General features: G+C 48.6%; 1 protein-coding gene across 1 annotated transcript; it reads left to right on the forward strand.

Moving 5' to 3' along the window:
• The first annotated feature begins 14,912 nt into the window (after positions 1-14,912).
• Positions 14,913-26,352, forward strand: LOC140106025 (uncharacterized). The gene is made up of 11 exons (XM_072130181.1): positions 14,913-15,075; positions 17,562-18,181; positions 19,006-19,098; positions 20,035-20,220; positions 20,300-20,423; positions 20,513-20,610; positions 21,775-21,850; positions 21,944-22,834; positions 24,299-24,378; positions 24,468-24,579; positions 25,319-26,352. The coding sequence occupies exons 1-11, from the start codon at positions 15,054-15,056 to the stop codon at positions 26,311-26,313; spliced, it is 3,297 nt and encodes a 1,098-aa protein (XP_071986282.1). The 5' UTR covers positions 14,913-15,053; the 3' UTR covers positions 26,314-26,352.
• Positions 26,353-27,021: the final 669 nt, after the last annotated feature.

Raw genomic sequence — 27,021 nt, forward strand, 5'->3', positions numbered from 1 at the left:
ATTATCCTACCGAAATGCACTCTGCCGCGATTCACTACGACCGTGCACCCGATATCCTGCATGTGTCTCTTCCCCTCTCAGGTCCGCTGCAGTTCACCTTCTTCTTCCTGGTGCATGTAAGTGCATTGTTTTGCAACACAATTTTAAAGTAAAATCCCTCCCTCAGTCCAAATCAGTCAAATCGCCCGGCTCGCCCCCTGATTTGTGTCACATGAAAGCAGCGCGGCTGCACCAAAAACGGTTGTGGGCGACTCAATCCCCAGTTAAATACCTGTCACAGCGGCGCAAATCCTGAAAATGTCAAAATCCGATGAAAGTGCGCGGTCCCATAGTAAATAAGCCCCATAGTGAGGTTACACCAAGATGGGGGCAAAGCACAAAATATTGGAGCAAATAGAATAGAAATAAGTCCGAACAAGTGTCAGAACACACAGCAAAGATACAATAGATTATGTAGAACTACAAGAGCCAGGAGACAAGTTTAACCAGCACTGAAGGAAGCGAGCAGTGAGCTAAAATGGAATTACTTGACGCTTCCCCAACAACTGATTGGTTTGTCTGCCCTTTGCTACAACTACATCTGAGAAACATCCAGGGCTCTGGGTTATAGCAGAGCCCTGGATGGAGCCTTCTGCAGAGCAACACCCGGTTGTGGCACTAGCCGTGAGAAATCCGACTAAACGAGTTCTGACAACCTGTCACAGTAAGGTCCACATATTGGGGCAGATTTACTTACCCGGTCCATTCACGATCCAGCGGCGCGTTCTCTGCGCTGGATTCGGGTCCGGACGGGATTTATTAAGGCAGTTCCTCCGACGTCCACCAGGTGGCGCTGCTGCGCTGAAGTTCCCTGGAACGCACTGGAGTTCACCGGCTCAGGCTGAGTGAAGGTAAGTGCAAGCTCCGTAACACATTTTTTTTTTTTTTAAATGCGTCGGTTTTTCCGAATCCGTTGGTTTTTCGTTCGGCCACGCCCCCCGATTTCCGTCGCATGCATGCCAGCGCCGATGCGCCACAATCCGATCGTGTGCGCCAAAATCCCGGGGAAATTCAGGGGAAATCGTCGCAAATCGGAAATATTCGGGTAACACGTCGGGAAAAAGCGAATCCAGCCCTTAGTAAATGACCCCCAATGTGTAATGTCCCGCAGGAGGGGGCCTTACTAAATTCTGCACCCAGTTAGTTTCCAGTGGCTGGCTGGATAGGGCTGCAGGCCTCTCTTATATTCCCATCAAGCTCATAGCGCCTTTAAGGCTGGGTCACTTCTTTAAGAGCAATTATCCACCATAATTTACCTGCTCAGCTATAAAGTATTACTGTCTAAAGAGAGTATATGCACAAGCATTTTAATCAGTGATGCTAGAGTTAATAGTTAATATTGCATTTATGTTATAAGTAACTTTTGCATCCTAATTGAGTCTTCGCAGGCTGTGATTGGTTGGCATCTCAGAACCCAGAAGTCTATATAAATAGGCTCTGTCTGAACTGTTTGGACTCTGTCTCTGTTCGCAGATAGTGCTGTGAATGACACTCTGATCGCTGTCATGTTGCTAATGGAGCAGAGCCAACACGGCTCACTGGACATTATTGCTAGCCTAGCTGGCCACTGGTCCAGGTTCAATTATGATTTGGTTCCTGCTACAAGAGGAATTTTATGATTGCCACAGCCATCACAAAGCTCTTCTAGCCCTCAGAAGATGTAGTTTGTCATCAGCCTGTTACCGCGATCTCCTAATAAAGGAACAGGTCTCCCTTCTATCAGTCACCTACACTGGGAGTGCCCCAGGGGACCCTTTACTGTTACTCTGCTTCCACCTCTGAGGTGTGTGCTACGACAAAAGTTACCTTGACACCTCCGGCCCAGCTGCCATCAAGCCAGCCACCCCAGTCCTAGTTTCCAGCTCCCGCATACGCGGTGAGTCTTTAATGGGATGTTGCGGATGCAGGGCACAGGGTTTCCTGTAGGACTATACCCCAGGCATCAAAGGGGTCTGGGGTTTTCCTGTGATGTCCTGGGTGTGTCCTGACATCTTTCTATCATAGCAAAGTCACAACTCAATAGCAACAAACACAAAGTCCACAAACACATGCAGCATACATTCATGGAAATATTGTTACAGACCTGGATGTGGTGATGGTCCAATACCAGCTCAAACTGTTAAGCCAACAAATAGTTGTCGTATCGGGGAGAGGAGGGACCATTATTCCACAAGAGTAATACAAGCTATTAATTACGCATTAGAAAAGCGCATCCCGTTGGTCCTTCTCGCCACGGATGCCAAGAAGGCCTTTGACAGCAGTCTTACATCACTTTGGTTTACCGCTGCAATTTATTACTGCAATTATGTCCCTATATTGGAACCCCTCAGCCAAAATACATGTTAACGGCCTTTAATATTAATAATGGAACTAGACAAGGCTGCCCCCAATCTCGCTCCCTTTTTGTGTTAGACATGGAATCCCTACTACAAGCCCTTAGACAGCACCCAAATATTCGTGGCATCACAATTGGCGGGACCACACACTTGAACGCTGCATTTACAGATTATCTTCTATTACTTACCAACCCATTTCAATCGCTACCAAATTTTATTGAGATATTCTCAACAGTTGGGGAGCTGTCTAACTTCAAATTTTGCTAAGTCTGAAGCCATGAGTGTATCGGCAACACCATCCACTATTTCTGCCGTGAAGTCATCCTCACCCTTTCCGTCGCAGAGCCTCTCACTCACCTACTTAGCCATCCAATTAACTAGCAAGCCTTCGCAACTTTTCTTGCTGAGCTATATGGGTGGTTAAAGACCTTTGTAATACCTAAACTCCACTATGTTCTGCAGATGGTGCCCATAGCGGTCCCTACATTTTTCTTTGCCAAGGTAAAATCCCTATTAATTACATTCATATGGAAGGGTAAGACGGTAAGAGTGGGGTTTGGCCTCCCAGACGCTTACACATAGTACAAAGCAATCCATTTGAAAAGGTAGGATCAGCTTCATAACCACAAACTAGGCCACTTAGGCACAGAAATAGAAATTAGATTGCTAGGTCAAGAGCTAAACTACGGCTAGTAGATACACCGAGACCCTGCAATAATCTCATAACTAAGGGCACCTAACAAGTCAGGAAGTCTCTCCAAGAAACTCCTGCAGTAATTAACTTTCCCTCCCCCTTTCTTCCCAGTGGCTTCCACTCCTACTCCGACCATCGCAGCCACAATTCTCAGAGGCCTCGTTGGAGAGATGTCCCCCTGAAACTTTTTCATGGGAAGGAGCGATCTGTTGTAGAGAACAATCCAGACTGTCCCGTACCCAGGTTGCTCTCTGTAAGCGATATCCCATATTTAACGACCCTACATGGTTAGAAAAGGGACTTCAAGTAGATAATCTCTAAAATGTATAATTTTATTCGGCAGCGGATTGACAAATCCATTCCGGCTTTTGTAAGACACTGGTAGAAGGAAATGACTTTGCCTACTTCCCAAACCAAATATATTCTTAAAAGCCCCCACAGCTTCTCTAGATGTATCAGAATACAAGAAAACTCATACAAACTTGTAACAAGGTGGTATAGCACCCCCACAGATCTTACGTTAAGAGGTGTAACCGATTTGGACATTTGCTGACGAAGCGCTAAAGATAGTGGTTCACTGGATACGGCTGTCTACCACCACGGGCGCCCCATCCATTACCCTGGGACTTATCTTATAACCAGTACATCAGCCTCTCCCTCCATATTTCTTGCACACACCACCTGCTGGAGACCTGCCAGGCTGTAGGACAGCCCTCCGGTCCCCATACCAAGCACCGTGACATCAGCGTGCCTAGGCCGCAACCGCCAGCCACTCCGGTATTCTGGGCCCCGGCTGACTCCAGGCCCCAAGAAAAGGCTAGGCCCTGGTGGGGGATATTTCACAAATTTTCTGGTTTTAACCCTCCATTTGACAATTTTAGCTGTTAATAGAAAGCGAAATACGAGCCATCACCAAAAAACACATAAAACTAAACCCGGAATCTGTTTTACTTTGGCTCCCACATTGGACTTGGAAACCTGGTGTCAGGGTCGCTAGGGAGAATGCTGGGACTTCTGGTTCTTCTGCTGGTGCCAGCAGCGTTCCCCGACCCCCGACGCGTATCCGCGCAAACTCCACCTCTCGTCCCGGGCAGCGGCTACTAAGATCTCGCGCTGTCAAGGAGTTGTTTTCGGTACTGCTGGGACTTGTGTGCCTCTGCATGATGCCTGGTTGTTCTGCACCATGAGGGGTTAATTCCCAGAAGCTGTCCAGCTCCTATCAGGTTCTGGAGGTGGAGTTCTGGCTGCATAAATTGCATCTTCACTAGTCACCTGTGCCAGTGTTTGAAATCCCTTCTCCACTCGCTCAGCATTAGGTTTGACTTGCTCTGTATCTGTATCGTTGTTGACCTCGGCTCGTTTTTGACATTTGACTCTTTGCCTACTGATTTTGCTATTGACGTACCCTCTCGTTGTGACTCCGGCTAGTTTACTATTCTTTTGTGTTTTATGTTTGTCAGTCTGTTTGTGTTTTCCCTTCCCACATGTAGCAGTGTATTTCGAGTCTTCAAGTAGTCGCCCCACGGGTTAGCGTGGGGGGCTATAGGAAGGGACAGGGGTTGGGGCAAGCTCAGGGCACACTATCCCCTGTCGTTTGTGTTACCCAATCCTAACAGAAACACTGGCCCACACATAGGTCTGCAACCTGTATATGACCTGCTACATTCACTCCTTCCATGGAGCCTTTCTCAGCTGTGGTCGCTCAGGTCCAGACCCTAACTCAGCTTGTTCAGGATCTAGCTTCCCGTCTCCAAATTCAGGAATCTATGCAGGTTCCACGGCAGACACCACCGCAGGATCCACTGCCACCCATGCCTGAACCTAAGGTTCCTCTCCCTGACTTGTTTTTTGGTGACCGTAAGAAATTTTTTTCATTTCGGGAGGGCTGTAAACTTTATTTTTCTTTACGTCCTCGTTCTTCTGGCACAGAGACTCAAAGGGTGGGCGTGGTAATTTCCCTGTTGCGTGGGGATCCGCAAAATTGGGCCTTTTCTCTCCCACCTGACTCTCCATCCCGTTCTTCTCTTGACGCTTTTTTTTCTGCTTTAGGCCAGATTTATGACGAACCTGACCGCCGGGCACTGGCAGTTTCCCACCTTAGATCTGTGTCAGGGAAAACGGACAGCAGAAGATTATTGGGCCCAGTTCAGACAGTATGTGACTGACTCGCAATGGAATGACTGCGCCCTAAAAGACCAATTTATGTCCGGACTGTCAGACCGAGTACAGGACTTAGTCTTAGCTTATGCCGAGCCTCAGACTTTAGATGATGCTATGACTCTGGTCATCCGAGTTGATCGTCGCCTAAGATCCAGGCGACCACCTCGGGTGTTCTCTGACTGTCAGCCAGCGGCCAGCCTGTCTCCAGGTAATCCAGAATGGGAATCCATGGAGCTGGATAGCATCTCTCCTGCACAGCGGAAGCAACTTCGCATAAGACGCCATCTTTGTTTCTGCTGTGGAAGTCCTGATCTGTTCCAAGAGGCAGCAGCAGGAAAACTTCCGCTCCTAAGCAGTAGTCGGGGGGACTGCTTAGGAGCTCAGGTACTCCCAATTGTGTCTAGAATGTATTTACCTTGTACGGTTAAGTTTCAGTCTGTTTCCTGCACTGGTCGCGCCTTTTTGGATTCAGGTGCTGCATCTAATTTTATTGATTATACTTTTGTCTCTCAGTTTTGCATGTCATTGATTCCTTTGTCCACTCCTATCCAGATGTCGGGTGCGGATTTGACCCCTCTACAGGCAGGGTTGATTAAATTCCGAACCCCGCAGATAAAACTTATGGTAGGAGCTATGCATGAGGAATGGTGTTCTTTCCTAGTTATGGAAAACTTAACGGTAATTAATTGGGAAACTCTGGAGCTGGTTCACTGGGGTCCTCACTTAAGGATCACCTGACCAGAGTTTCATTATGTACAGTAGTGGCGGAAGATCAGAGTCTTCCAGGTTTTCTCTCTGATTAATCAGATGTGTTTTCAAAACCCTTGTCCCAAGTCCTTCCTCCTCACAGGGAGTTTGATTGTAAAATTGACCTTCTTCCTGATGCTAGATTACCTAAGGGTCGTATATATAACCTCTCGGTACCAGAACGGGAGTCACTGAAGAGTTATATTGATGAGAGTTTGGCAATCGGACATATCCGTCTCTCTGAGTCGCCCACTGGGGCCGGGTTCTTTTTTGTTGAGAAGAAAGATGGTGGTTTACGGCCGTGTATTGATTATCGAGAATTAAATAAGATAACGGTAAAAAACTCAGGTCCTCTCCCCTTGATCCCGGATCTCTTAAATCAGGTTTCTGGGGCCCAAGTTTTCTCTAAATTAGATCTCAGAGGGGCTTATAACCTGATTCGGATCCGAGAAGGGGATGAGTGGAAAACCGCATTTAATACACCTTTGGGACACTTTGAATACCTGGTTATGCCCTTTGGTTTGAGTAATGCCCCAGCGGTTTTTCAAGGGTTTATGAACTCCATCTTTCATGATTACATCGGTGTGTTTATGGTGGTTTATCTAGACGATATCTTGATTTTCTCTCCTGATATGGTTTCTCACCAGCAACATCTCCGCCAAGTACTTACCAGGTTACGCAAAAACCATCTCTTCGCTAAACTGGAAAAGTGTGTTTTTTGTGTCCAAAAAGTTTCCTTTTTAGGTTGTGTTGTTACTCCCTCTGATGTACAGATGGATCCGAGTAAGGTTCAGGCGCTCACGGACTGGGTTCGGCCTACCAATCTTAAGGCCTTACAACGTTTTTTGGGTTTCGCTAACTATTATCGGAACTTTATTAAGAACTTTTCCGTGATCGCCAAACCCCTCACGGATCTAACTCTTAAGGGTGCTGATCCAAACAATTGGTCCCCTGCCGCTTGCTCTGCGTTTGAAACTTTAAAAGCGGCATTCTCGTCAGCCCCAGTTTTGGTTCAACCTGACCTCTCTCAGCCATTCATTGTAGAGGTAGATGCCGCCGAGGTTGGAGTAGGTGCAGTGTTGTCTCAGGGGTCCTCCACTCACACCAGACTCAGACCCTGTGCATATTTCTCTAGAAAGTTTTCTTCTTGTGAGAGGAATTATGATATTGGTAATCGAGAGCTCCTTGCCATTAAGTGGGCATTTGAAGTCTGGCGACACTTTTTGGAGGGAGCTCTTCATCCGATAACTGTGCTCACGGATCATAAGAACTTAGTATATTTGGATACTGCTAAGCGCTTGAACTCGCGTCAGGCTAGGTGGGCCTTGTTTTTCTCTCGCTTTAATTTTGTGGTCACCTACCGACCGGGGTCAAAAAATGTGAAGGCTGATGCCTTGTCCCGTAGCTTCGGGACTCCTGAGCTTCCAGAGACTACGGACAGTAATATTTTGTCTCCAGGTGTTGTGTTGGCAGCTGTCTCCTCCCACCTCTCCTCTCAAATTTTAGCAGCACAAAAATCTGCACCCAAAGACCTTCCGGAAGGCAAATTATTTGTTCCTCTTTCTTGTCGTTTGAGAGTGTTGGAGGAGACGCATTGCTCAGTATTGGCAGGTCAACCGGGAATGCGGAGCACCTTGGATCTCTTAAAGAGAAGTTACTGGTGGCCTCACATGACTGATGATGTGCACGCATTTGTCCAAGCCTGTCAGGTCTGTGCACGAGGAAAGGCTCCCAGGAGACGCCCTGAGGGGCCTCTTCTTCCGCTTCCAGTTCCCACCAGGCCATGGTCTAACGTATCTGTGGATTTTGTCACTGATCTGCCAGCATCTCAAAGGTATACTGTGATTTGGGTGGTAGTGGACCGTTTCTCTAAGATGGGACACTTTGTTCCATTAAAAAAGTTACCTTCAGCTGAGGAGTTGGCTGAATTGTTTATACAGAATATTGTACGCCTCCATGGTATACCTGATGATATTGTGTCAGATAGGGGCGTACAATTTGTTTCCAAATTTTGGCGAGCATTTTGTTCTAAACTGGAAGTTAATTTGTCATTCTCGTCGGCATTTCACCCTGAGTCTAATGGTCAGCCCGAGAGAATGAATCAGGAGATGATTCAATATCTGCGATTCTTTGTCTCGGACAGTCAGGACCAGTGGGTGAAATTCCTTCCGTTGGCAGAATTTGCTATTAATAATCACTGTAGTTCGTCCACTCAGGTTTCTCCCTTTTTCTGCAATTATGGTTTTCATCCTCGTTTCTCCTTTTCATCTGTGCCTGTCTCTAACATTCCTCGGGCGGAAGCTATTACATCCAAGTTGCGCACGCTCTGGTCACAAGTTCAGCAAAATATTCAGAGGGCACAAAATTCTATGGTCCAACAGGCTCAGAGAAGGCGCACTAACTCCGATACGTTTGTGGTGGGGGATAAAGTGTGGTTATCAACTAAAAATCTTAAATTGAAGTTTGCGCCCAGGTTCGTTGGTCCTTTTGTTGTTACTCAAATTGTTAACCCGGTTTCCTTCAAGGTTACTCTTCCAGCAGGGTGGCGGGTTCATAACACCTTCCATAAGAGTCTCCTGAAGCACTATGTTGAGCCTGTTTTGCCTCTTCCTGACCCTCCTTCTCCATCTAGTGTGGAGGGGAATCTGGAGTTTGAGGTGGAAAAGGTCTTGAATTCCAGATGGGTAGGTAACTCCCTGCAGTACCTGGTCCACTGGAAAGGTTTTGGTCCTGAGGATAGGTCTTGGGTTCCGGCTAGAGATGGTCCTGAGGATAGGGAGAATGCTGGGACTTCTGGTTCTTCTGCTGGTGCCAGCAGCATTCTCCGACCCCCTCGCGTATCCGCGCAAACTCCACCTCTCGTCCCGGGCAGCGGCTACGAAGATCTCGCGCTGTCTAGGAGTTGTTTTCGGTACTGCTGGGACTTGTGTGCCTCTGCATGATGCCTGGTTGTTCTGCACCATGAGGGGTTAATTCCCAGAAGCTGTCCAGCTCCTATCAGGTTCTGGAGGTGGAGTTCTGGCTGCATAAATTGCAGCTTCACTAGTCACCTGTGCCAGTGTCTGAAATCCCTTCTCCACTCGCTCTCAGCATTAGGTTTGACTTGCTCTGTATCTGTATCTCTATCGTTGTGACCTCGGCTCGTTTTTTGACATTGACTCTTTGCCTACTGATTTTGCTATTGACGTACCCTCTCGTTGTGACTCCGGCTAGTTTACTATTCTTTTGTGTTTTATGTTTGTCAGTCTGTTTGTGTTTTCCCTTCCCACACGTAGCAGTGTATTTCGAGTCTTCAAGTAGTCGCCCCACGGGTTAGCGTGGGGGGGCTATAGGAAGGGACAGGGGTTGGGGCAAGCTCAGGGCACACTATCCCCATTTGTGTTACCCAATCCTAACACCTGGCAAACATATCCTGGTCACAATGCTTATTCAAGCAGCTAAACCAACCATTCCCAGTAAATGGTTGCAACAAAACTCACCAAGTATTAATAACTGGTATGACCGTATTGACTCCATATCTAGGATGGATGAAGTAGCTAGCTTGGAATCAAGCACCAAAAATTTGTAGCCAAATGGGCCCCTTGGACAGCTTATCAGAGACACCATACTAGGTGCCTTAATTACACCACCAAGGCAAATCTCCACACACACTCTAACTACAGCTACAGCAATGTTATCCTCACCAACTCATAAAGACCCAATAATTAATGGTAAATGGTTATCAATAATAATACCAATAATAATAATTTTCTTTCCTCAACATAAGAATCCGCCTGTTCAGACTTCACAACAGGCCCCTGTGCAAGGCTCTCACCACTGCTTGACAACAATATGCTCTTATGCTCTTCATAGGAGTAGATCTCCACAAATTACCATGGTCTTAAATTCTGGTTTTAGGATCCCTTGGACATACCCTTCCTTTTCTTTTGCCTTATCCTTCTTCCTTCTTTTCACCTAGAGGAGAGGAGGTTCTACCATCACCATAGACAGGGGGCATCCTCTACACCTAGAGGAGAGGAGGTTCTACCATCACCATAGACAGGGGGCATCCTCTACACCTAGAGGAGAGGAGGTTCTACCATCACCATAGACAGGGGGCATCCTCTACACCTAGAGGAGAGGAGGTTCTACCATCACCATAGACAGGGGGCATCCTCTACACCTAGAGGAGAGGAGGATCTACCATCACCATAGACAGGGGGCATCCTCTACACCTAGAGGAGAGGAGGTTCTACCATCACCATAGACAGGGGGTACCCTCTACACCTAGAGAAGAGGCGGTTCTACCATCACCATAGACAGGGGGCATCCTCTACACCTAGAGGAGAGGAGGTTCTACCATCACCATAGACAGGGGACATCCTCTACACCTAGAGGAGAGGAGGTTCTACCATCACCATAGACACAGGGGGCATCCTCTACACCTAGAGGAGAGGCGGTTCTACCATCACCATAGACAGGGGGCATCCTCTACACCTAGAGGAGAGGAGGTTCTACCATCACCATAGACAGGGGGCATCCTCTACACCTAGAGGAGAGGAGGTTCTACCATCACCATAGACAGGGGGCATCCTCTACACCTAGAGGAGAGGAGGTTCTATCATCACTATAAACAGGGGGAATCCTCTACACCTAGAGGAGAGGTGGTTCTACCATCACTATAAACAGGGGGAATCCTCTACACCTAGAGGAGAGGTGGTTCTACCATCACCATAGACAGGGGGCATCCTCTACACCTAGAGGAGAGTAGGTTCTACCATCACCATAGACGGGGGACATCCTCTACACCTAGAGGAGAGGAGGTTCTACCATCACCATAGACAGGGGGCATCCTCTACACCTAGAGGAGAGGAGGTTCTACCATCACCATAGACAGGGGGCATCCTCTACACCTAGAGGAGAGGAGGCTCTACCATCACCATAGACAGGGGGCATCCTCTACACCTAGAGAAGAGGAGGTTCTACCATCACCATAGACGGGGGACATCCTCTACACCTAGAGGAGGATCTACCATCACCATAGACAGGGGACATCTTCTACACCTAGAGGAGAGGAGGATCTACCATCACCATAGACGGGGGACATCCTCTACACCTAGAGGAGGATCTACCATCACCATAGACAGGGGACATCTTCTACACCTAGAGGAGAGGAGGTACTACCATCACCATAGACAGGGGGCATCCTCTACACCTAGAGGAGAGGAGGTTCTACCATCACCATAGACGGGGGACATCCTCTACACCTAGAGGAGAGGAGGATCTACCATCACCATAGACGGGGGACATCCTCTACACCTAGAGGAGAGGAGGTTCTACCATCACCATAGACAGGGGGCATCCTCTACACCTAGAGGAGAGGTGGTTCTACCATCACTATAAACAGGGGGCATCCTCTACACCTAGAGGAGAGGAGGTACTACCATCACCATAGACAGGGGGCATCCTCTACACCTAGAGGAGAGGAGGTTCTACCATCACCATAGACGGGGGACATCCTCTACACCTAGAGGAGAGGAGGATCTACCATCACCATAGACGGGGGACATCCTCTACACCTAGAGGAGAGGAGGTTCTACCATCACCATAGACAGGGGGCATCCTCTACACCTAGAGGAGAGGAGGTTCTACCATCACCATAGACAGGGGGCATCCTCTACACCTAGAGGAGAGGAGGTTCTACCATCACCATAGACGGGGGACATCCTCTACACCTAGAGGAGAGGAGGTTCTACCATCACCATAGACAGGGGGCATCCTCTACACCTAGAGGAGAGGAGGTTCTACCATCACCATAGACAGGGGGCATCCTCTACACCTAGAGGAGAGGAGGCTCTACCATCACCATAGACAGGGGGCATCCTCTACACCTAGAGAAGAGGAGGTTCTACCATCACCATAGACGGGGGACATCCTCTACACCTAGAGGAGGATCTACCATCACCATAGACAGGGGACATCTTCTACACCTAGAGGAGAGGAGGATCTACCATCACCATAGACGGGGGACATCCTCTACACCTAGAGGAGGATCTACCATCACCATAGACAGGGGACATCTTCTACACCTAGAGGAGAGGAGGTACTACCATCACCATAGACAGGGGGCATCCTCTACACCTAGAGGAGAGGAGGTTCTACCATCACCATAGACGGGGGACATCCTCTACACCTAGAGGAGAGGAGGATCTACCATCACCATAGACGGGGGACATCCTCTACACCTAGAGGAGAGGAGGTTCTACCATCACCATAGACAGGGGGCATCCTCTACACCTAGAGGAGAGGAGGTTCTACCATCACCATAGACAGGGGGCATCCTCTACACCTAGAGGAGAGGAGGTTCTACCATCACCATAGACAGGGGGCATCCTCTACACCTAGAGGAGAGGAGGATCTACCATCACCATAGACAGGGGGCATCCTCTACACCTAGAGGAGAGGAGGTTCTACCATCATCATAGACAGGAGGCATCCTCTACACCTAGAGGAGAGGAGGTTCTACCATCACCATAGACAGGAGGCATCCTCTACACCTAGAGGAGAGGAGGTCCTACCATCACCATAGACAGGAGGCATCCTCTACACCTAGAGGAGAGGAGGTTCTATCATCACCATAGACAGGGGGCATCCTCTACACCTAGAGGAGAGGAGGTTCTACCATCACCATAGACAGGAGGCATCCTCTACACCTAGAGGAGAGGAGGCTCTACCATCACCATAGACAGGGGGCATCCTCTACACCTAGAGAGAGGAGGTTATACCATCACCATAGACAGGGGGCATCCTCTACACCTAGAGGAGAGGAGGTTCTACCATCACCATAGACAGGGGGCATCCTCTACACCTAGAGGAGAGGCGGTTCTACCATCACCATAGACAGGGGGCATCCTCTACACCTAGAGGAGAGGAGGTTCTACCATCACCATAGACAGGGGGCATCCTCTACACCTAGAGGAGAGGAGGTTCTACCATCACCATAGACAGGGGGCATCCTCTACACCTAGAGGAGAGGAGGTTCTATCATCACCATAGACAGGGGGCATCCTCTACACCTAGAGGAGAGGAGGTTCCACCATCACCATAGACAGGGGGCATCCTCTACACCTAGAGGAGAGGAGGTTCTACCATCACCATAGACAGGGGGCATCCTCTACACCTAGAGGAGAGGAGGTTCTACCATCACCATTGACAGGGGGCATCCTCTACACCTAGAGGAGACGAGGATCTACCATCACCATAGACAAGGGCATCCTCTACACCTAGAGGAGAGGAGGTTCTACCATCACCATAGACAGGGGGCATCCTCTACACCTAGAGGAGAGGAGGTTCTATCATCACCATAGACAGGGGACATCCTCTACACCTAGAGGAGAGGCTGTTCTACCATCACCATAGACAGGGAGCATCCTCTACACCTAGAGGAGAGGAGGTTCTACCATCACCATAGACAGGGGGCATCCTCTATACCTAGAGGAGAGGAGGTTCTACCATCACCATAGACAGGGGGCATCCTCTACACCTAGAGGAGAGGAGGTTCTACCATCACCACAGACAGGGGACATCCTCTACACCTAGAGGAGAGGAGATTCTACCATCACCATAGACAGGGGGCATCCTCTACACCTAGAGGAGAGGCGGTTCTACCATCACCATAGACAGGGGCATCCTCTACACCTAGAGGAGAGGAGGTTCTACCATCACCATAGACAGGGGCATCCTCTACACCTAGAGGAGAGGAGGTTCTACCATCACCATAGACAGGGGCATCCTCTACACCTAGAGGAGAGGAGGTTCTACCATCACCATAGACAGGGGGCATCCTCTACACCTAGAGGAGAGGAGGTTCTACCATCACCATAGACAGGGGCATCTTCTACACCTAGAGGAGAGGAGGTTCTACCATCACCATAGACAGGAGGCATCCTCTACACCTAGAGGAGAGGAGGTTCTACCATCACCATAGACAGGGGGCATCCTCTACACCTAGAGGAGAGGAGGTTCTATCATCACCATAGACAGGGGACATCCTCTACACCTAGAGGAGAGGCTGTTCTACCATCACCATAGACAGGGAGCATCCTCTACACCTAGAGGAGAGGAGGTTCTACCATCACCATAGACAGGGGGCATCCTCTATACCTAGAGGAGAGGAGGTTCTACCATCACCATAGACAGGGGGCATCCTCTACACCTAGAGGAGAGGAGGTTCTACCATCACCATAGACAGGGGACATCCTCTACACCTAGAGGAGAGGAGATTCTACCATCACCATAGACAGGGGGCATCCTCTACACCTAGAGGAGAGGCGGTTCTACCATCACCATAGACAGGGGCATCCTCTACACCTAGAGGAGAGGAGGTTCTACCATCACCATAGACAGGGGCATCCTCTACACCTAGAGGAGAGGAGGTTCTACCATCACCATAGACAGGGGCATCCTCTACACCTAGAGGAGAGGAGGTTCTACCATCACCATAGACAGGGGGCATCCTCTACACCTAGAGGAGAGGAGGTTCTACCATCACCATAGACAGGGGCATCCTCTACACCTAGAGTTATATTGGAGTTATATTTTTATATAAGTGTTCCGCTTATTTTATTCAGCAGTGTATTTTTTTGGCGTGGGGGGGCAAATTATGGAAAATTAGGGGTATTGGTGGCCCCCTAGGAAGCATCTCTGTGTGGACACCCTAGGGGTGTGAATAAGGCATGGGGTGGGTGTAGGTCACAGGATGACAGCTCTCAGGACCTCTCTGCTAGTTGGGTTACGTCCATAAATGAGGGGGGGCGCAGTGGTCAGTGTTCTACTGGGGAATCAGAAGGAAGAGGCGGATCAGGAAAAACAACAAAAGAAAACTACAGCACCCAGCAGTCTGTGCGCGCTGCCGGCCGCTGACGTCATCAGTCCGCGCGACGATGCCCGGCCTGATAGGCTGGCGAGAGGGGTGGGCGGGGCGCTGTGACTGTCAGATCTGTGCACTGATGTGTGCGGGATGTGTCCGGGGCCGCAGAAAACAGGAAGGACGAGTCTCAGGGGTCACCGGTCATCACAGCGGCTACTGCTAGCAGTATATGACGCTGTACAGACACGACGGTATTACAGTAAATCTCTTCTCACAGGGCAATACTGGGGTATCAGGTCCGGGGGCGGTGATCAGGGGTATCAGGTCTGGGATGTACTGGGTATCGGGCTGGGTAGGAGGGGCACAGGTCAGGGATATACTGGGGTATCAGGTCAGGGGGGGAATGGTTAGGGATATACTGGGGTATCGGGCTGGGTAGGAGGGGCACAGGTCAGGGATATACCGGAGTATCGTGCTGGGTAGAAGGGGCACAGGTCAGAGATATACCAGGGTATCGGGCTGGGTAGGAGGGGCACAGGTCAGGGATATAGTGGGGTATTGGGCTGGGTAGAAGGGGCACAGATCAGGGATATACCGGGGTATCGGGCTGGGTAGGAGGGGCACAGGTCAGGGATATACTGGGGTATCGGGCTGGGTAGGAGGGGCACAGGTCAGGGATGTACCAGGGTATCGGGCTTGGTAGGAGGGGCACAGGTCAGAGATATACCGGGGTATCGGGCTGGGTAGGAAGGGCACAGGCCAGGGATATAGTGGGGTATCGGGCTGGGTAGGAGGGGCATAGGTCAGGGATATAGTGGGGTATCGGGCTGGGTAGGAGGGGCATAGGTCAGGGATATAGTGGGGTATCGGGCTGGGTAGAAGGGCCAAGGGTCAGGGGGGGGAATGGTTAGGGATATACTGGGGTATCGGGCTGGGTAGGAGGGGCACAGGTCAGGGATGTACTGGGGTATCGGGCTGGGTAGGAGGGGCACAGGTCACAGATATACCGGGGTATCGGGCTGGGTAGGAAGGGCACAGGTCAGGGATATACTGGGGTATCGGGCTGGGTAGAAGGGGCACAGGTCAGAGATATATCAGGTTATCGGGCTGGGTAGGAGGGGCACAGGTCAGGGATGTACTGGGGTATCGGGCTGGGTAGAAGGGGCACAGGTCAGAGATATACCAGGGTATCGGGCTGGGTAGGAGGGGCACAGGTCAGGGATATAGTGGGGTATCGGGCTGGGTAGAAGGGGCACAGGTCAGGGATATACCGGGGTATCGGGCTGGGTAGGAGGGGCACAGGTTAGGGATATACCGGGGTATCGGGCTGGGTATGAGGGGCACAGGTCAGAGATATACCAGGGTATCAGGCTGGGTAGAAGGGGCACAGGTCAGAGATATATCAGGTTATCTGGTTGGGTAGGAGGGGCACAGGTTAGGGATATACTGGGGTATCGTGCTGGGTAGGAGGGGCACAGGTCAGGGATATACCGGGGTATCGTGCTGGGTAGAAGGGGCACAGGTCAGGGATATAGTGGGGTATCGGGCTGGGTAGGAGGGGCACAGGTCAGGGATATACTGGGGTATCAGGTCAGGGGGGGAATGGTTAGGGATATACTGGGGTATCGTGCTGGGTAGGAGGGGCACAGGTCAGGGATATACCGGGGTATCGTGCTGGGTAGAAGGGGCACAGGTCAGGGATATACTGGGGTATCGGGCTGGGTAGGAGGGGCATAGGTCAGGGATATAGTGGGGTATCGGGCTGGGTAGAAGGGGCACAGGTCAGGGATATAGTGGGGTATCGGGCTGGGTAGGAGGGGCACAGGTCAGGGATATAGTGGGGTATCGGGCTGGGTAGGAGGGGCACAGGTTATGGATGTACTGGGGTATCGGGCTGGGTAGAAGGGACACAGGTCAGGGATATAGTGGGGTATCGGGCTGGGTAGAAGGGGCACAGGTCAGGGATATAGTGGGGTATCGGGCTGGGTAGGAGGGGCACAGGTCAGGGATATAGTGGGGTATCGGGCTGGGTAGGAGGGGCACAGGTTATGGATGTACTGGGGTATCGGGCTGGGTAGAAGGGACACAGGTCAGGGATGTACCGGGGTATCGGGCTGGGTAGGAGGGGCACAGGTCAGGGATATAGTGGGGTATCGGGCTGGGTAGAAGGGGCACAGGTCAGGGATATAGTGGGGTATCGGGCTGGGTAGGAGGGGCACAGGTCAGGGATATAGTGGGGTATCGGGCTGGGTAGGAGGGGCACAGGTTATGGATGTACTGGGGTATCGGGCTGGGTAGAAGGGACACAGGTCAGGGATGTACCGGGGTATCGGGTTGTGTAGGAGGGGCACAGGTCAGGGATATACCGGGGTATCGGGCTGGGTAGGAAGGGCACAGGTCAGGGATATACCGGGGTATCGGGCTGGGTAGGAGGGGCACAGGTCAGGGATATACTGGGGTATAGGGATGGGTAGGAATTGGAGCTGATGTTTACACTGATGGCCACTATCCAGTTAGAAGTGACTCTGTGTTGGTGGTCGGGATGTCGGGCCTCCTGTACCGGTTACTGGTGATCTGCCCTATGAGTGGGTCGTCGGTCTCCTGTGGCCACCAGTAAATGTTGGCGGCTTCTGGTCTTTTGGACTGTAGGGAGCAGGATCTATTTCTTGTGTCTTGTAGTTCAGGATTGAAGGTTCCATCGCCTCTCCCTCAGTCCTCCGCTGTTCCTTTATTGCAGATCCGGTAGAGATGCCGAATTGTATTGTCGAAAACTGTTACAGTCATTGGTGCAAGAATGCAGATTTGTCCAGCGTCACCTTCCATGTCTTTCCAAAGAACATGGAGATGATAAAGCAATGGCTTTGGCGGAGCGGACCGTTTCCTAACGTTAACCAGTTGGCAGAAGATATCATGCAGGCTCAGGGCAGTGCTCAGTATTGTCTGTGCTCAGGACACTTCTCAGAAGACTCTTACGTGGTGCTGGGAAACCAACGCCACCTCAAGCCTGATGCTTTGCCAAGTATCTTCCCAAACCTCAACACTCAGATCAAGGAAGATGATCAAAAGCCCCAAATTAACCACCAAAGAGGAGCGGATAACAAGTCAAGACGGGATGTCCAGACACAAACCGAGGCATCATGGATGGGATACGGGAACATCTCATTGTCCAGCGCCAACCCAAAGAACTTCAAGTGCAATTGTAGCCCGGACAATGGCTGTAACGTGCCTCAGAAATCGGGGGACAATGTGGTGTCTTCTGCAGGTACAGGTTATGTGGGAGAAGCTTCAAGAGACCCTACGACTGCGCTCAACATTTCCTCCTCCAAGGAAACGACCAACTCTGAGAATCGTCAAAAGGTAAAGTTGGAGAAATGTCCGGTGGTTTAGGCTCTGGAAGTAATTGTTCTCCTTATGGAGACTTTGCCAATAAATGCTGCCTTGTAGGCGTGTGGAGACTTGTAGCCATTGATGCTCCACTAGGGGATTCTGAAAAAATATACAAATAAGTTTTCCAAGATGGGACAAGGAAAACCTTATCCCATCTTGGGAAAACTTACAAATTTTTCCAGTGGTTTAGGCTTCATGGAGTAGCATGTTCAATGTGTGAAGTAACGACTATAGTTCGGCCATATTTCCTGTACTGCCCTGGAACCGACCTCCCAGCAGCCTAGTCATCTGCTGTACAGGAAACTTGTCCTCGGTGCACATCCATAATCCCTCGGAGCAGCAGAGATGGCGATTGGACGGTACAGGAAATATGGACTCTCTGCTTTCATGAATCAACTCCAACTGTTTCAATCGTGGTCGATACAGGAACTTTCTGTGGTTACAGTCGACTGATCACGACTGTGGCCAATAAAATATAGAAAACCTTTTTAGAATATGTTACACTTTTTTGCACGTTTTTTTAGTTTTGTGCTTAGTTTTTAGTTACTGTGACTTCTGTGTCTGAACTTAGTGGTCACATTACTAGCCCCATTCTATAAGGCTCATCCGAGTACTGACCCGCTTCTGGTTTTTGCCTTGGTTTCATGGGTAAACCCCTTTAAGGGAGGTCTAAACAGTCCAAAATTTAGACCTTTGAGAATGGTCCCTGATGGTCCAGGGACCTGGTGACATTATAAGGCTTGGTGTCCATACCTAAAGCTTTCCCTCATTCGTTGTGTCCCAATGTTCTACAGATGACGTCCACGGTCAGACGCAAGGACCACAAGCAATTAACTGGGAAAATCGTGAAGCTTGCACTGAAGATCCTCTACTTGCTGATTGGAGAGGTGAGAGGGAGCTGTATCACATGCCAGGGAAATAACTTGAATCTGACAAAAGTAAAAATAAGTTAAATATATATTAAAGTGAAGCAATGAAAGGCAGACATTTCCTCCTGTTTCAACAGAATTAAAAAAAATTTGAAAAGTAAAACTCATGAGACCTTGGACCTTAATATTAAGGCCCGGACCATAATATTTAGTCTCAGAAGCTTTTGAGATAATTGCTGCAGACGATTTGGAACTACGACGGATGCTGAGATCAAGTTCACCTTTAATCATTTTTTTGTCAGTTTTTTGTCACCACTCGTATTATTTGTCTCTTTGATTTGTCATCAATTTCCCTCCTGCGGCCACGTCCAGGGAGGCCGGATATAGTCCCATAGATCTTACATTTCTGGATAATATGTGAAACTGTAGTCACAGGAACATCAAGCTGCTTGGAGATGGACTTATTACCTTTCCCTTTATCATGCTCCCGAGACAAGTCTTTCCTTCGCTTCCCCCAGTCCATGAGGAGTGTGGTCACCATGTCACCAAACAGCGGAGTAACTGTGCCCTAGGCACGGCGCCGGGAGGAGCGGCAGCCCTAGGCACGGTGCGGGGAGGAGCGGCAGCCCTAGGCACGGCACGGGGATGCACCGTGATGTAAATGTCTGGAAAACCATAATTTTTGTCCAGGCCGTTTTATAAGTTTTTTCTTTTCATAGAAATGTAATTTTTACTTTTTTTCTTTTAATGAGGGGGACCAACAATTGTGTCTGTGTGTACCTCCTTTCTTCTCCATTTCTTGGAGGCGGAGGAGAAAGTGAGAAAAAGAACAACAACCTAAACAACCTATTTATCTGGTGGAGTCCCCAGCGGAAGTGCTGCAGTGCTGGGGACCTTACTGCAGTGTCTGCTCCGGCATGAATGGGGTTTATTAGGGTCTCTCTCTGTATACAGGATGACACTGAATCGAATCGGACATCACGAGAGTCTGTGGCCCCTGGAATCCCACAAGTGTCAGGAGGATGGAGCAGCATCCAGAGTGCCAGGACTGAGCCTCCACCTCCACTAATCCATGAGAAGAACATCAAGCAAAATATCCTGGAGCTCACACACAAGATCCTGGAGCTGCTGAGCGGAGAGGTGAGCGCTGCAGGGGATGCTGGGACATTATACAAGGGGTGATGTGTCTGGGTGATGACTGTATCATTGTGGGTGTCAGGTCCCTATAAGGTGTCAGGATGTCAGCGTCTATTTCTCCCTGGAGGAGTGGGACTACATAGAAGAGCACAAGGATCTCTATAAAGAAGTTATGATGGAGGAGCACCAGGACCTCATGTTTCCAGGTATTTGAAGACTCAGAACTTGGAAACTTGGAACTTTTGAGGTTCTTCCATCATTTGATGAATGTGTTTTTTATTTCTTCTTTCCACAGATGGATTCACTATCACAAACCCACCAGAGAGATGTCCAAGGTCCCTGCACAAACCTGAATGTCCAAAGAAAGATGTGAATGTTTGGCTGGATCGTGAGGTAGATTAACAGAGGTTGCCCCACTATTGTAGATTGACCCTTCCAACCTGTGCACAAACGGTCCACAAATGGGAGACTGAATGAGCGGCTGCGCTGTGAATTCAGGCAGAAAAAGGACCTTTGGCGGGCCTACCACTCTGTGACCATCCCAAGTAGACCTCAATGGGGACAGTGAGCTAGCTGATGGTTTTTGTGGCTAGCTCACAGCCCTCATTTATGGTCGGGTGCATGTAGCAAATCTGCCGTGTAATGCAGTAGTAGTTTTACAGGTGTGCAACATGTGCACAGATGTCAGACTAGTGGTCAGTGTTAAAACTGCAGGATTTCAGGAGTTCTCTAATAAATGGATAATGACATTAAGCTTTAAAACCCTGACCACTAGTCTGAGCCTTCCTATTCCCCACACTAATACACACGGACACAGTTGCACCACAGATTGAAATGGATTCCTGACATTTACTGCCATTAGCTCATTCTAGCTAAGAGACATCTGCAATGGAGAACTACAGTGGGTACGGAAAGTATTCAGAAATGTAGATATGTTTGCTAATGTATTAAATCACATGGTCAGGTATTCAGACTCTTTTCTGTGACACGTCCATTTTCTTCTGATCCTTCTTGAGATGGTTCTACTCTTTTCATTGGAGTCCAGCTGTGTTTATGTAAACTTATTGGACTTGATTAGGAAAGGTGCACACCTGTCTATAGAAGACCTCACAGCTGACAGTGCATGTCAGAGCACATGAGAATCATGAGGTCTAGGGAACTGCCAAAGGAGCTCAGACAGAATTGTGGCAACTGAGGGAACCGGAGAGGATCTGCAAGGAAGAGACGGAGGATCCCCAAATCCAGTGGTGAGAAACTTGTACAAGCTCCAAAACTGCTTCTACTAACTGAGCAAAGGGGATGAATTCTTAAATTGGCGAAAATATCTACATTTCTGTTTTTGGTCCAGGTGGGTGCACAGTGCACATTGATCTTGCCAATTGGCTTCAATGAAACAAAGAGTGAAAAATTTAAAGGGGTCTGAATACTTTCTGTACCCATTGTGTATATGGATCCCCAGAAGTGTTATGTTTATAAGCCCTACACGTGCTATTACTAGTGTCCGCTCTGTACATGGAGTCTGATACCAGTACTTTCTACATCTTGTCTTCCATTCAGGCTGAAGATGGGAACAGTAAAAAAGCTGCAGAGGGAGAAGAGCAGCTTCTTCTGGATGGGGAGGAGATCCCTGCAGGTATCTGTGCATTAACTATTCATGCCCATCATTACATTATGATAACATGCTACGGCTTGTACTGAAGTTTGGGTATTTTGTTCTCTCGGACAGGTGGACACGTTGCTGAGACGACCTTGTACCATGTTGGTTCTCCACACAATGTAAAGGAAGACGTCGCCCTTGTCCAAGACTTTTCTAGAGAGAATCTGAATCCTCAAGCTGTAACTAATAACATGGAACATTCTCCAGAAGCTTCAGATATTCGGACAAAGAACATTCCCTCACTCCTACAGGCTGGAGATCTGTCCTCTAACCTTTCTGATAATGTGGATCGTTCCTCAGAACTGTCCTATATTTCTACAGGAAGCGTGGCTCACAGGGGCGAGAAGAGGTTTTCATGTCCGGTGTGTGGGAAATGGTTTACACAGAAATCCAATCTCATTGTGCATCAGAGAATTCACACCAGAGAGAAGCCCTTCTCGTGCTTAGAATGTGGCAAATGTTTTAGTCACAAGTCAAATCTTGTTCAACATCGGAGAATTCACACAGGCCAAAAGCCACATATGTGCTCAGACTGCGGGAAAAGTTTTATCAAAAAGTCAGATCTGGTTAAGCACCAGAGAACACATGGGATGGTGAGGCCGTTTCCATGTCCAGAATGTGGGAAATGCTTCACGCTAAAATCGGACATGGTCAGACATCAGAGAAACCACACGGGCCAGAAGCCATTTACATGCTCAGTGTGTGGGAAATGCTTTTCCCTGAAGTCAGATCTTGGAAGACATGAGAGGATCCACTCGGGACATAAACCCTTCTCTTGTTCTTACTGTGGAAAGTGTTTTACCCTCAAATCCAATCTTCTCACACATCAGAGAATCCACACAGGAGAGAAGCCCTTCTCCTGCCCTCAGTGTTACAAATCTTTTACGCACAAATCTAATCTTGTCCAACATCAGAGAATCCATGTCGGAGTAGAAAGGCTCATGACTTGCAGTGAATATGGTAATTTAGTATCAAATATGTTTTTGGTGTCTAATGTAATAGACTGTCAACTCTATCAGGTCCGTCCCTGTTAAAAAAAAAAATTACTAAAAAGGGGTTGACCCAAGATGGTCCGGTTACCCACTAACAACTTGTAGCTCTCCCGTGACCTCCACTGCTGTTCCCTTGAACGAATCGGCAACAAGCTAATTTTGCACGTTGTGTTCCACTCACTATTTAGGGGAATGGGGGGGGGGGGGATCTGCTGGGGATAGTCGTGTACAATGCAATAGAAAATGAATGGAGCAGCAGGGGAGATGCTCAGCCTGACACACCATCCATTCTAGAGAGCCAGATATATGGAGATCCAAGCATGTAGAGGGGGATATCGGGGAATCTTGGGTCTAACCCTTGGTCTCTGTCAGACAGATTTCCGAGACTGAATACTCACTCAGGACCTGGACCTAATCCTCTATGAATCTTTAAAGTTTCTGCTGGACTGCTGTACCGTACTATTATTATGGTTTCGGGACAGCACCCTAGTCCTTGGGGGAGGCAGTGATTCATCATGTCATAGATGGCAGATCCTGTCAGCTCATGTCTCCACCCAGAGAGATCTGACCAACACAATGGGGCACATTTACTTACCCGTCCTGTTGACGCCGTCGATCCGGAATGTTGGACAAGGATCCGGAGCTGCCGCGATTCACTAAGAATGCGCGTTCAATTTCCTACATGTTGCTTCCCGCTGAGGTCCGCCGGAGTTCACCTTCTTCTTCCCGGTGCATGTGAGTGCTGATCTTGCAACACAATTTGGTTTTTAAATTCCACGGTTTGTCCGAATCAGTCGGGTTGTCCGATGTCCACGGCCCCCGATTTGTGTGGCATGCAAGCCGACGCCGATGCGCCAAAATCTGATCGCATGCGCCAAAAACCCGAAGCAATTCAGCGCAAAACTGTAAAAAGTCGGGAAACCCTACGGAAATGTGGTGTTCGGTCCTTTAGTAAATGTGCCCCATGGACCAGGACTCAACTTGTCATTGTGAAACCAGACAAATCCTGGACATGGCTGAAACCAGTGATGGATCAGAGCTTTTACACTGACGTCTAGTGCTCTGTTTGGTAATATTCACCAGGTTGTTTGTAATTGTGTGAGAATTCCTTCCCTTGCCCATAACTAAAGCTTTTTTTCCCATCGTCACTTTAGATGGAAATCAAAAATTGTCTGTAGATTAAAAACCCAGCCCTCGGCTCTGTCCTGGTGTCATCCGGAGTTTCTATGTACTGATTTTCCAGGATTTTTCTCGGCCCACCTCCTGTCTGATTAGGCTGCAGTATCGATAGCGCTGAGGGTTCTAGCGATTTTCATTAGTTTATCTAATAAAAGTGACATTATTATTGGGGGGGGAGGAAGGGTAGCAAAGAGGCTGTAGTGCCCCAAAAGGACCGTGTTATAATATGTTACCATCTGTTTCTTTATTGAAGATGGTAACGTTAAGCAAAATCCTCCTGATGGATGTCCCTGTCCTATAGACTTCCGGGAAGGAGCCGCACAGGATTATCAGGTACCTGACACAGCGATGTACACGTTATATGGTCTGTAATAAGCCGCACACTCCTGACACACTTTTATATGGTGAATGTCCTTGTTTAGGGTGATGGTTTTCTCAATATTAAAGTGGAAGAACTGGACGATGAAGTAGACACATTCCTGATGGGCGACCACCAGTTCATGGAGATGGAACATCCTACTGATGGTAACAAAGGTGAGTCATACACCTATACAGAGACACACTACAGGCAGTCCCCGGGTTACGTACAAGATAGGGTCCGGAAGTTTGTTCTTAAGTTGAATTTGTATGTAAGTCGAAACTGTATATTTTATCATTGTAGATCCAGACAAAAAAAAATTTTTGGCCCCAGTGACAATTAGAGTTTAAACATTTTTTGCTGTAATGGGACCAAGGATTATCAATAAATCTTCATTACAGACACCTTACAGCTGATCATTGCAGCCTGGGACTATAGTAACATCCAGAGAGGTCACCAGAGGTCAGAGGGGTCTGTCTGTAACTATGGGTTGTCTGTAAGTCGGGTGTCCTTAAGTAGGGGACCGCCTGTATAGGGGGAGGATTGAATCATGTAGAACCTCTGAGGAACCTGCAGGGAGGAGGTTTTATGTTGCTGCACAGGAGAGCTGTCACTTTCTGATGATAGGTGCTATACACACACACAGACATTTCTGCTGTTTATGGTCCAGACATGAGGATTTGACGGGACAGGACACCCCAGGACTGTTGGGGTTGAGTAATAGTTGGGAGAGGATTTATCATGTTCAGTAACACATTTTGGAAAACATGGAATCTTCTTATAGGATTTTGAACCCCAGTGGGGACATGAAACACTATGGGGCGATCTGTTTACAAATCCTATTGTAATGAATACATTTTATTTTACCAAATGTTAGCTTACCGTCCAAATCATGATTCATTTTCTCTTTCCTAGGTGAAGCCTTCAATGGCGATCTCTCAAAAACACCCCCTGCCTGGTCCTCAAGTAATAAAAGAGAACACAAAATCATTAGGCAAGTTTTTCCAGGAGAGATTATACCCCCACTCCTTGAAAGTAAAGATCCATCATCTGATCCCCCTCAAAACCTTATGGCCCAATATATACCCCCTATCCTATACAGTGAAAATCCATCATCTGATCAATTAAAAAATTCTCCGGAAGCTCATTTTATGACCCAAACCTTCATCCCTCAAAGTCTACCACCGATCCTGTACAATGGAGACCTGTTGCCTCAACACTTGGATCCGTCTCATAGTTACCTCCAAAGTGCAGGACTTCTAGAGGGTAAAACATGTTTCCCCAGGAGATCAGAAGTCCTGGTGCATCAGAGAATTAACAACAGTGTGAAGCAATTTTTTTGTTCAGATTGCGGGAAGTGTTTTAGTCACAAACAGCAGCTGGTGGAACATCGCAGGATTCACCTGGACCAAAAACCTCATTCCTGTTCAGAATGTGGAAAATGTTTCACATTGAAGTCGGACATGGTCCGCCACGAGAGGATCCACTCCGGCCACAAGCCGTTTCCATGTTCAGTGTGTGGGAAGTGCTTTTCCCTGAAGTCAGATCTTGGAAGACATGAGAGGATCCACTCAGGATATAAACCCTTCTCGTGTTCTTACTGTGGAAAGTGTTTTACCCTCAAATCCAATCTTCTCACACATCAGAGAATCCACACAGGAGAGAAGCCCTTCTCCTGTACGGAGTGTGATAAATCCTTTACACACAAATCCAATCTAGTCCAACATCAGAGAATCCATGTCGGGGAAAGACAATTTCCTTGTGATCAATGTGGGAAATGTTTTAGTCAAAAATCTGGTCTTATTCAGCATCAGAAGAAACATGTGGAGGAAACGCAGACGTTACTGTATTCTGACTATAGAGAGTATTTTCTACAGAGGCCGGATCAGACTTTTATGGGAAACTCTTAGTAAGTGGATTGTGCGCAGATGTATCTTATTAAATTATTTCTTCTATTTTGTGTTGTGGAGTCTTTCACCTTGGTATTAAGATGGTTTTACCATTACCATAGACACCTAGAGGAGAGGAGGTTCTACCATCACCATAGACAGGGGACATCCTCTACACCTAGAGGAGAGAAGGTTCTACCATCACCACAGACAGGGGGCTTCCTCTACACCTAGAGGAGAGGAGGTTCTACCATCACCATAGACAGGGGGCATCCTCTACACCTAGAGGAGAGGAGGATCTACCATCACCACAGACAGGGGGCATCCTCTACACCTAGAGGAGAGGAGGCTCTACCATCACCATAGACAGGGGCATCCTCTACACCTAGAGGAGAGGAGGCTCTACCATCACCATAGACAGGGGCATCCTCTACACCTAGAGGAGAGGAGGTTCTACCATCACCATAGACAGGAGGCATCCTCTACACCTAGAGGAGAGGAGGTTCTATCATCACCATAGACAGGGGGCATCCTCTACACCTAGAGGAGAGGAGGTTCTACCATCACCATAGACAGGGGGCATCCTCTACACCTAGAGGAGAGGAGGTTCTACCATCACCATAGACAGGAGGCATCCTCTACACCTAGAGGAGAGGAGGTTCTACCATCACCATAGACAGGGGGCATCTTCTACACCTAGAGGAGAGGAGGTTCTACCATCACCATAGA

The sequence above is a fragment of the Engystomops pustulosus genome, chromosome 11, assembly GCF_040894005.1.
Source record: "Engystomops pustulosus chromosome 11, aEngPut4.maternal, whole genome shotgun sequence".
In the NCBI taxonomy this organism is placed as follows: domain Eukaryota; kingdom Metazoa; phylum Chordata; class Amphibia; order Anura; family Leptodactylidae; genus Engystomops; species Engystomops pustulosus.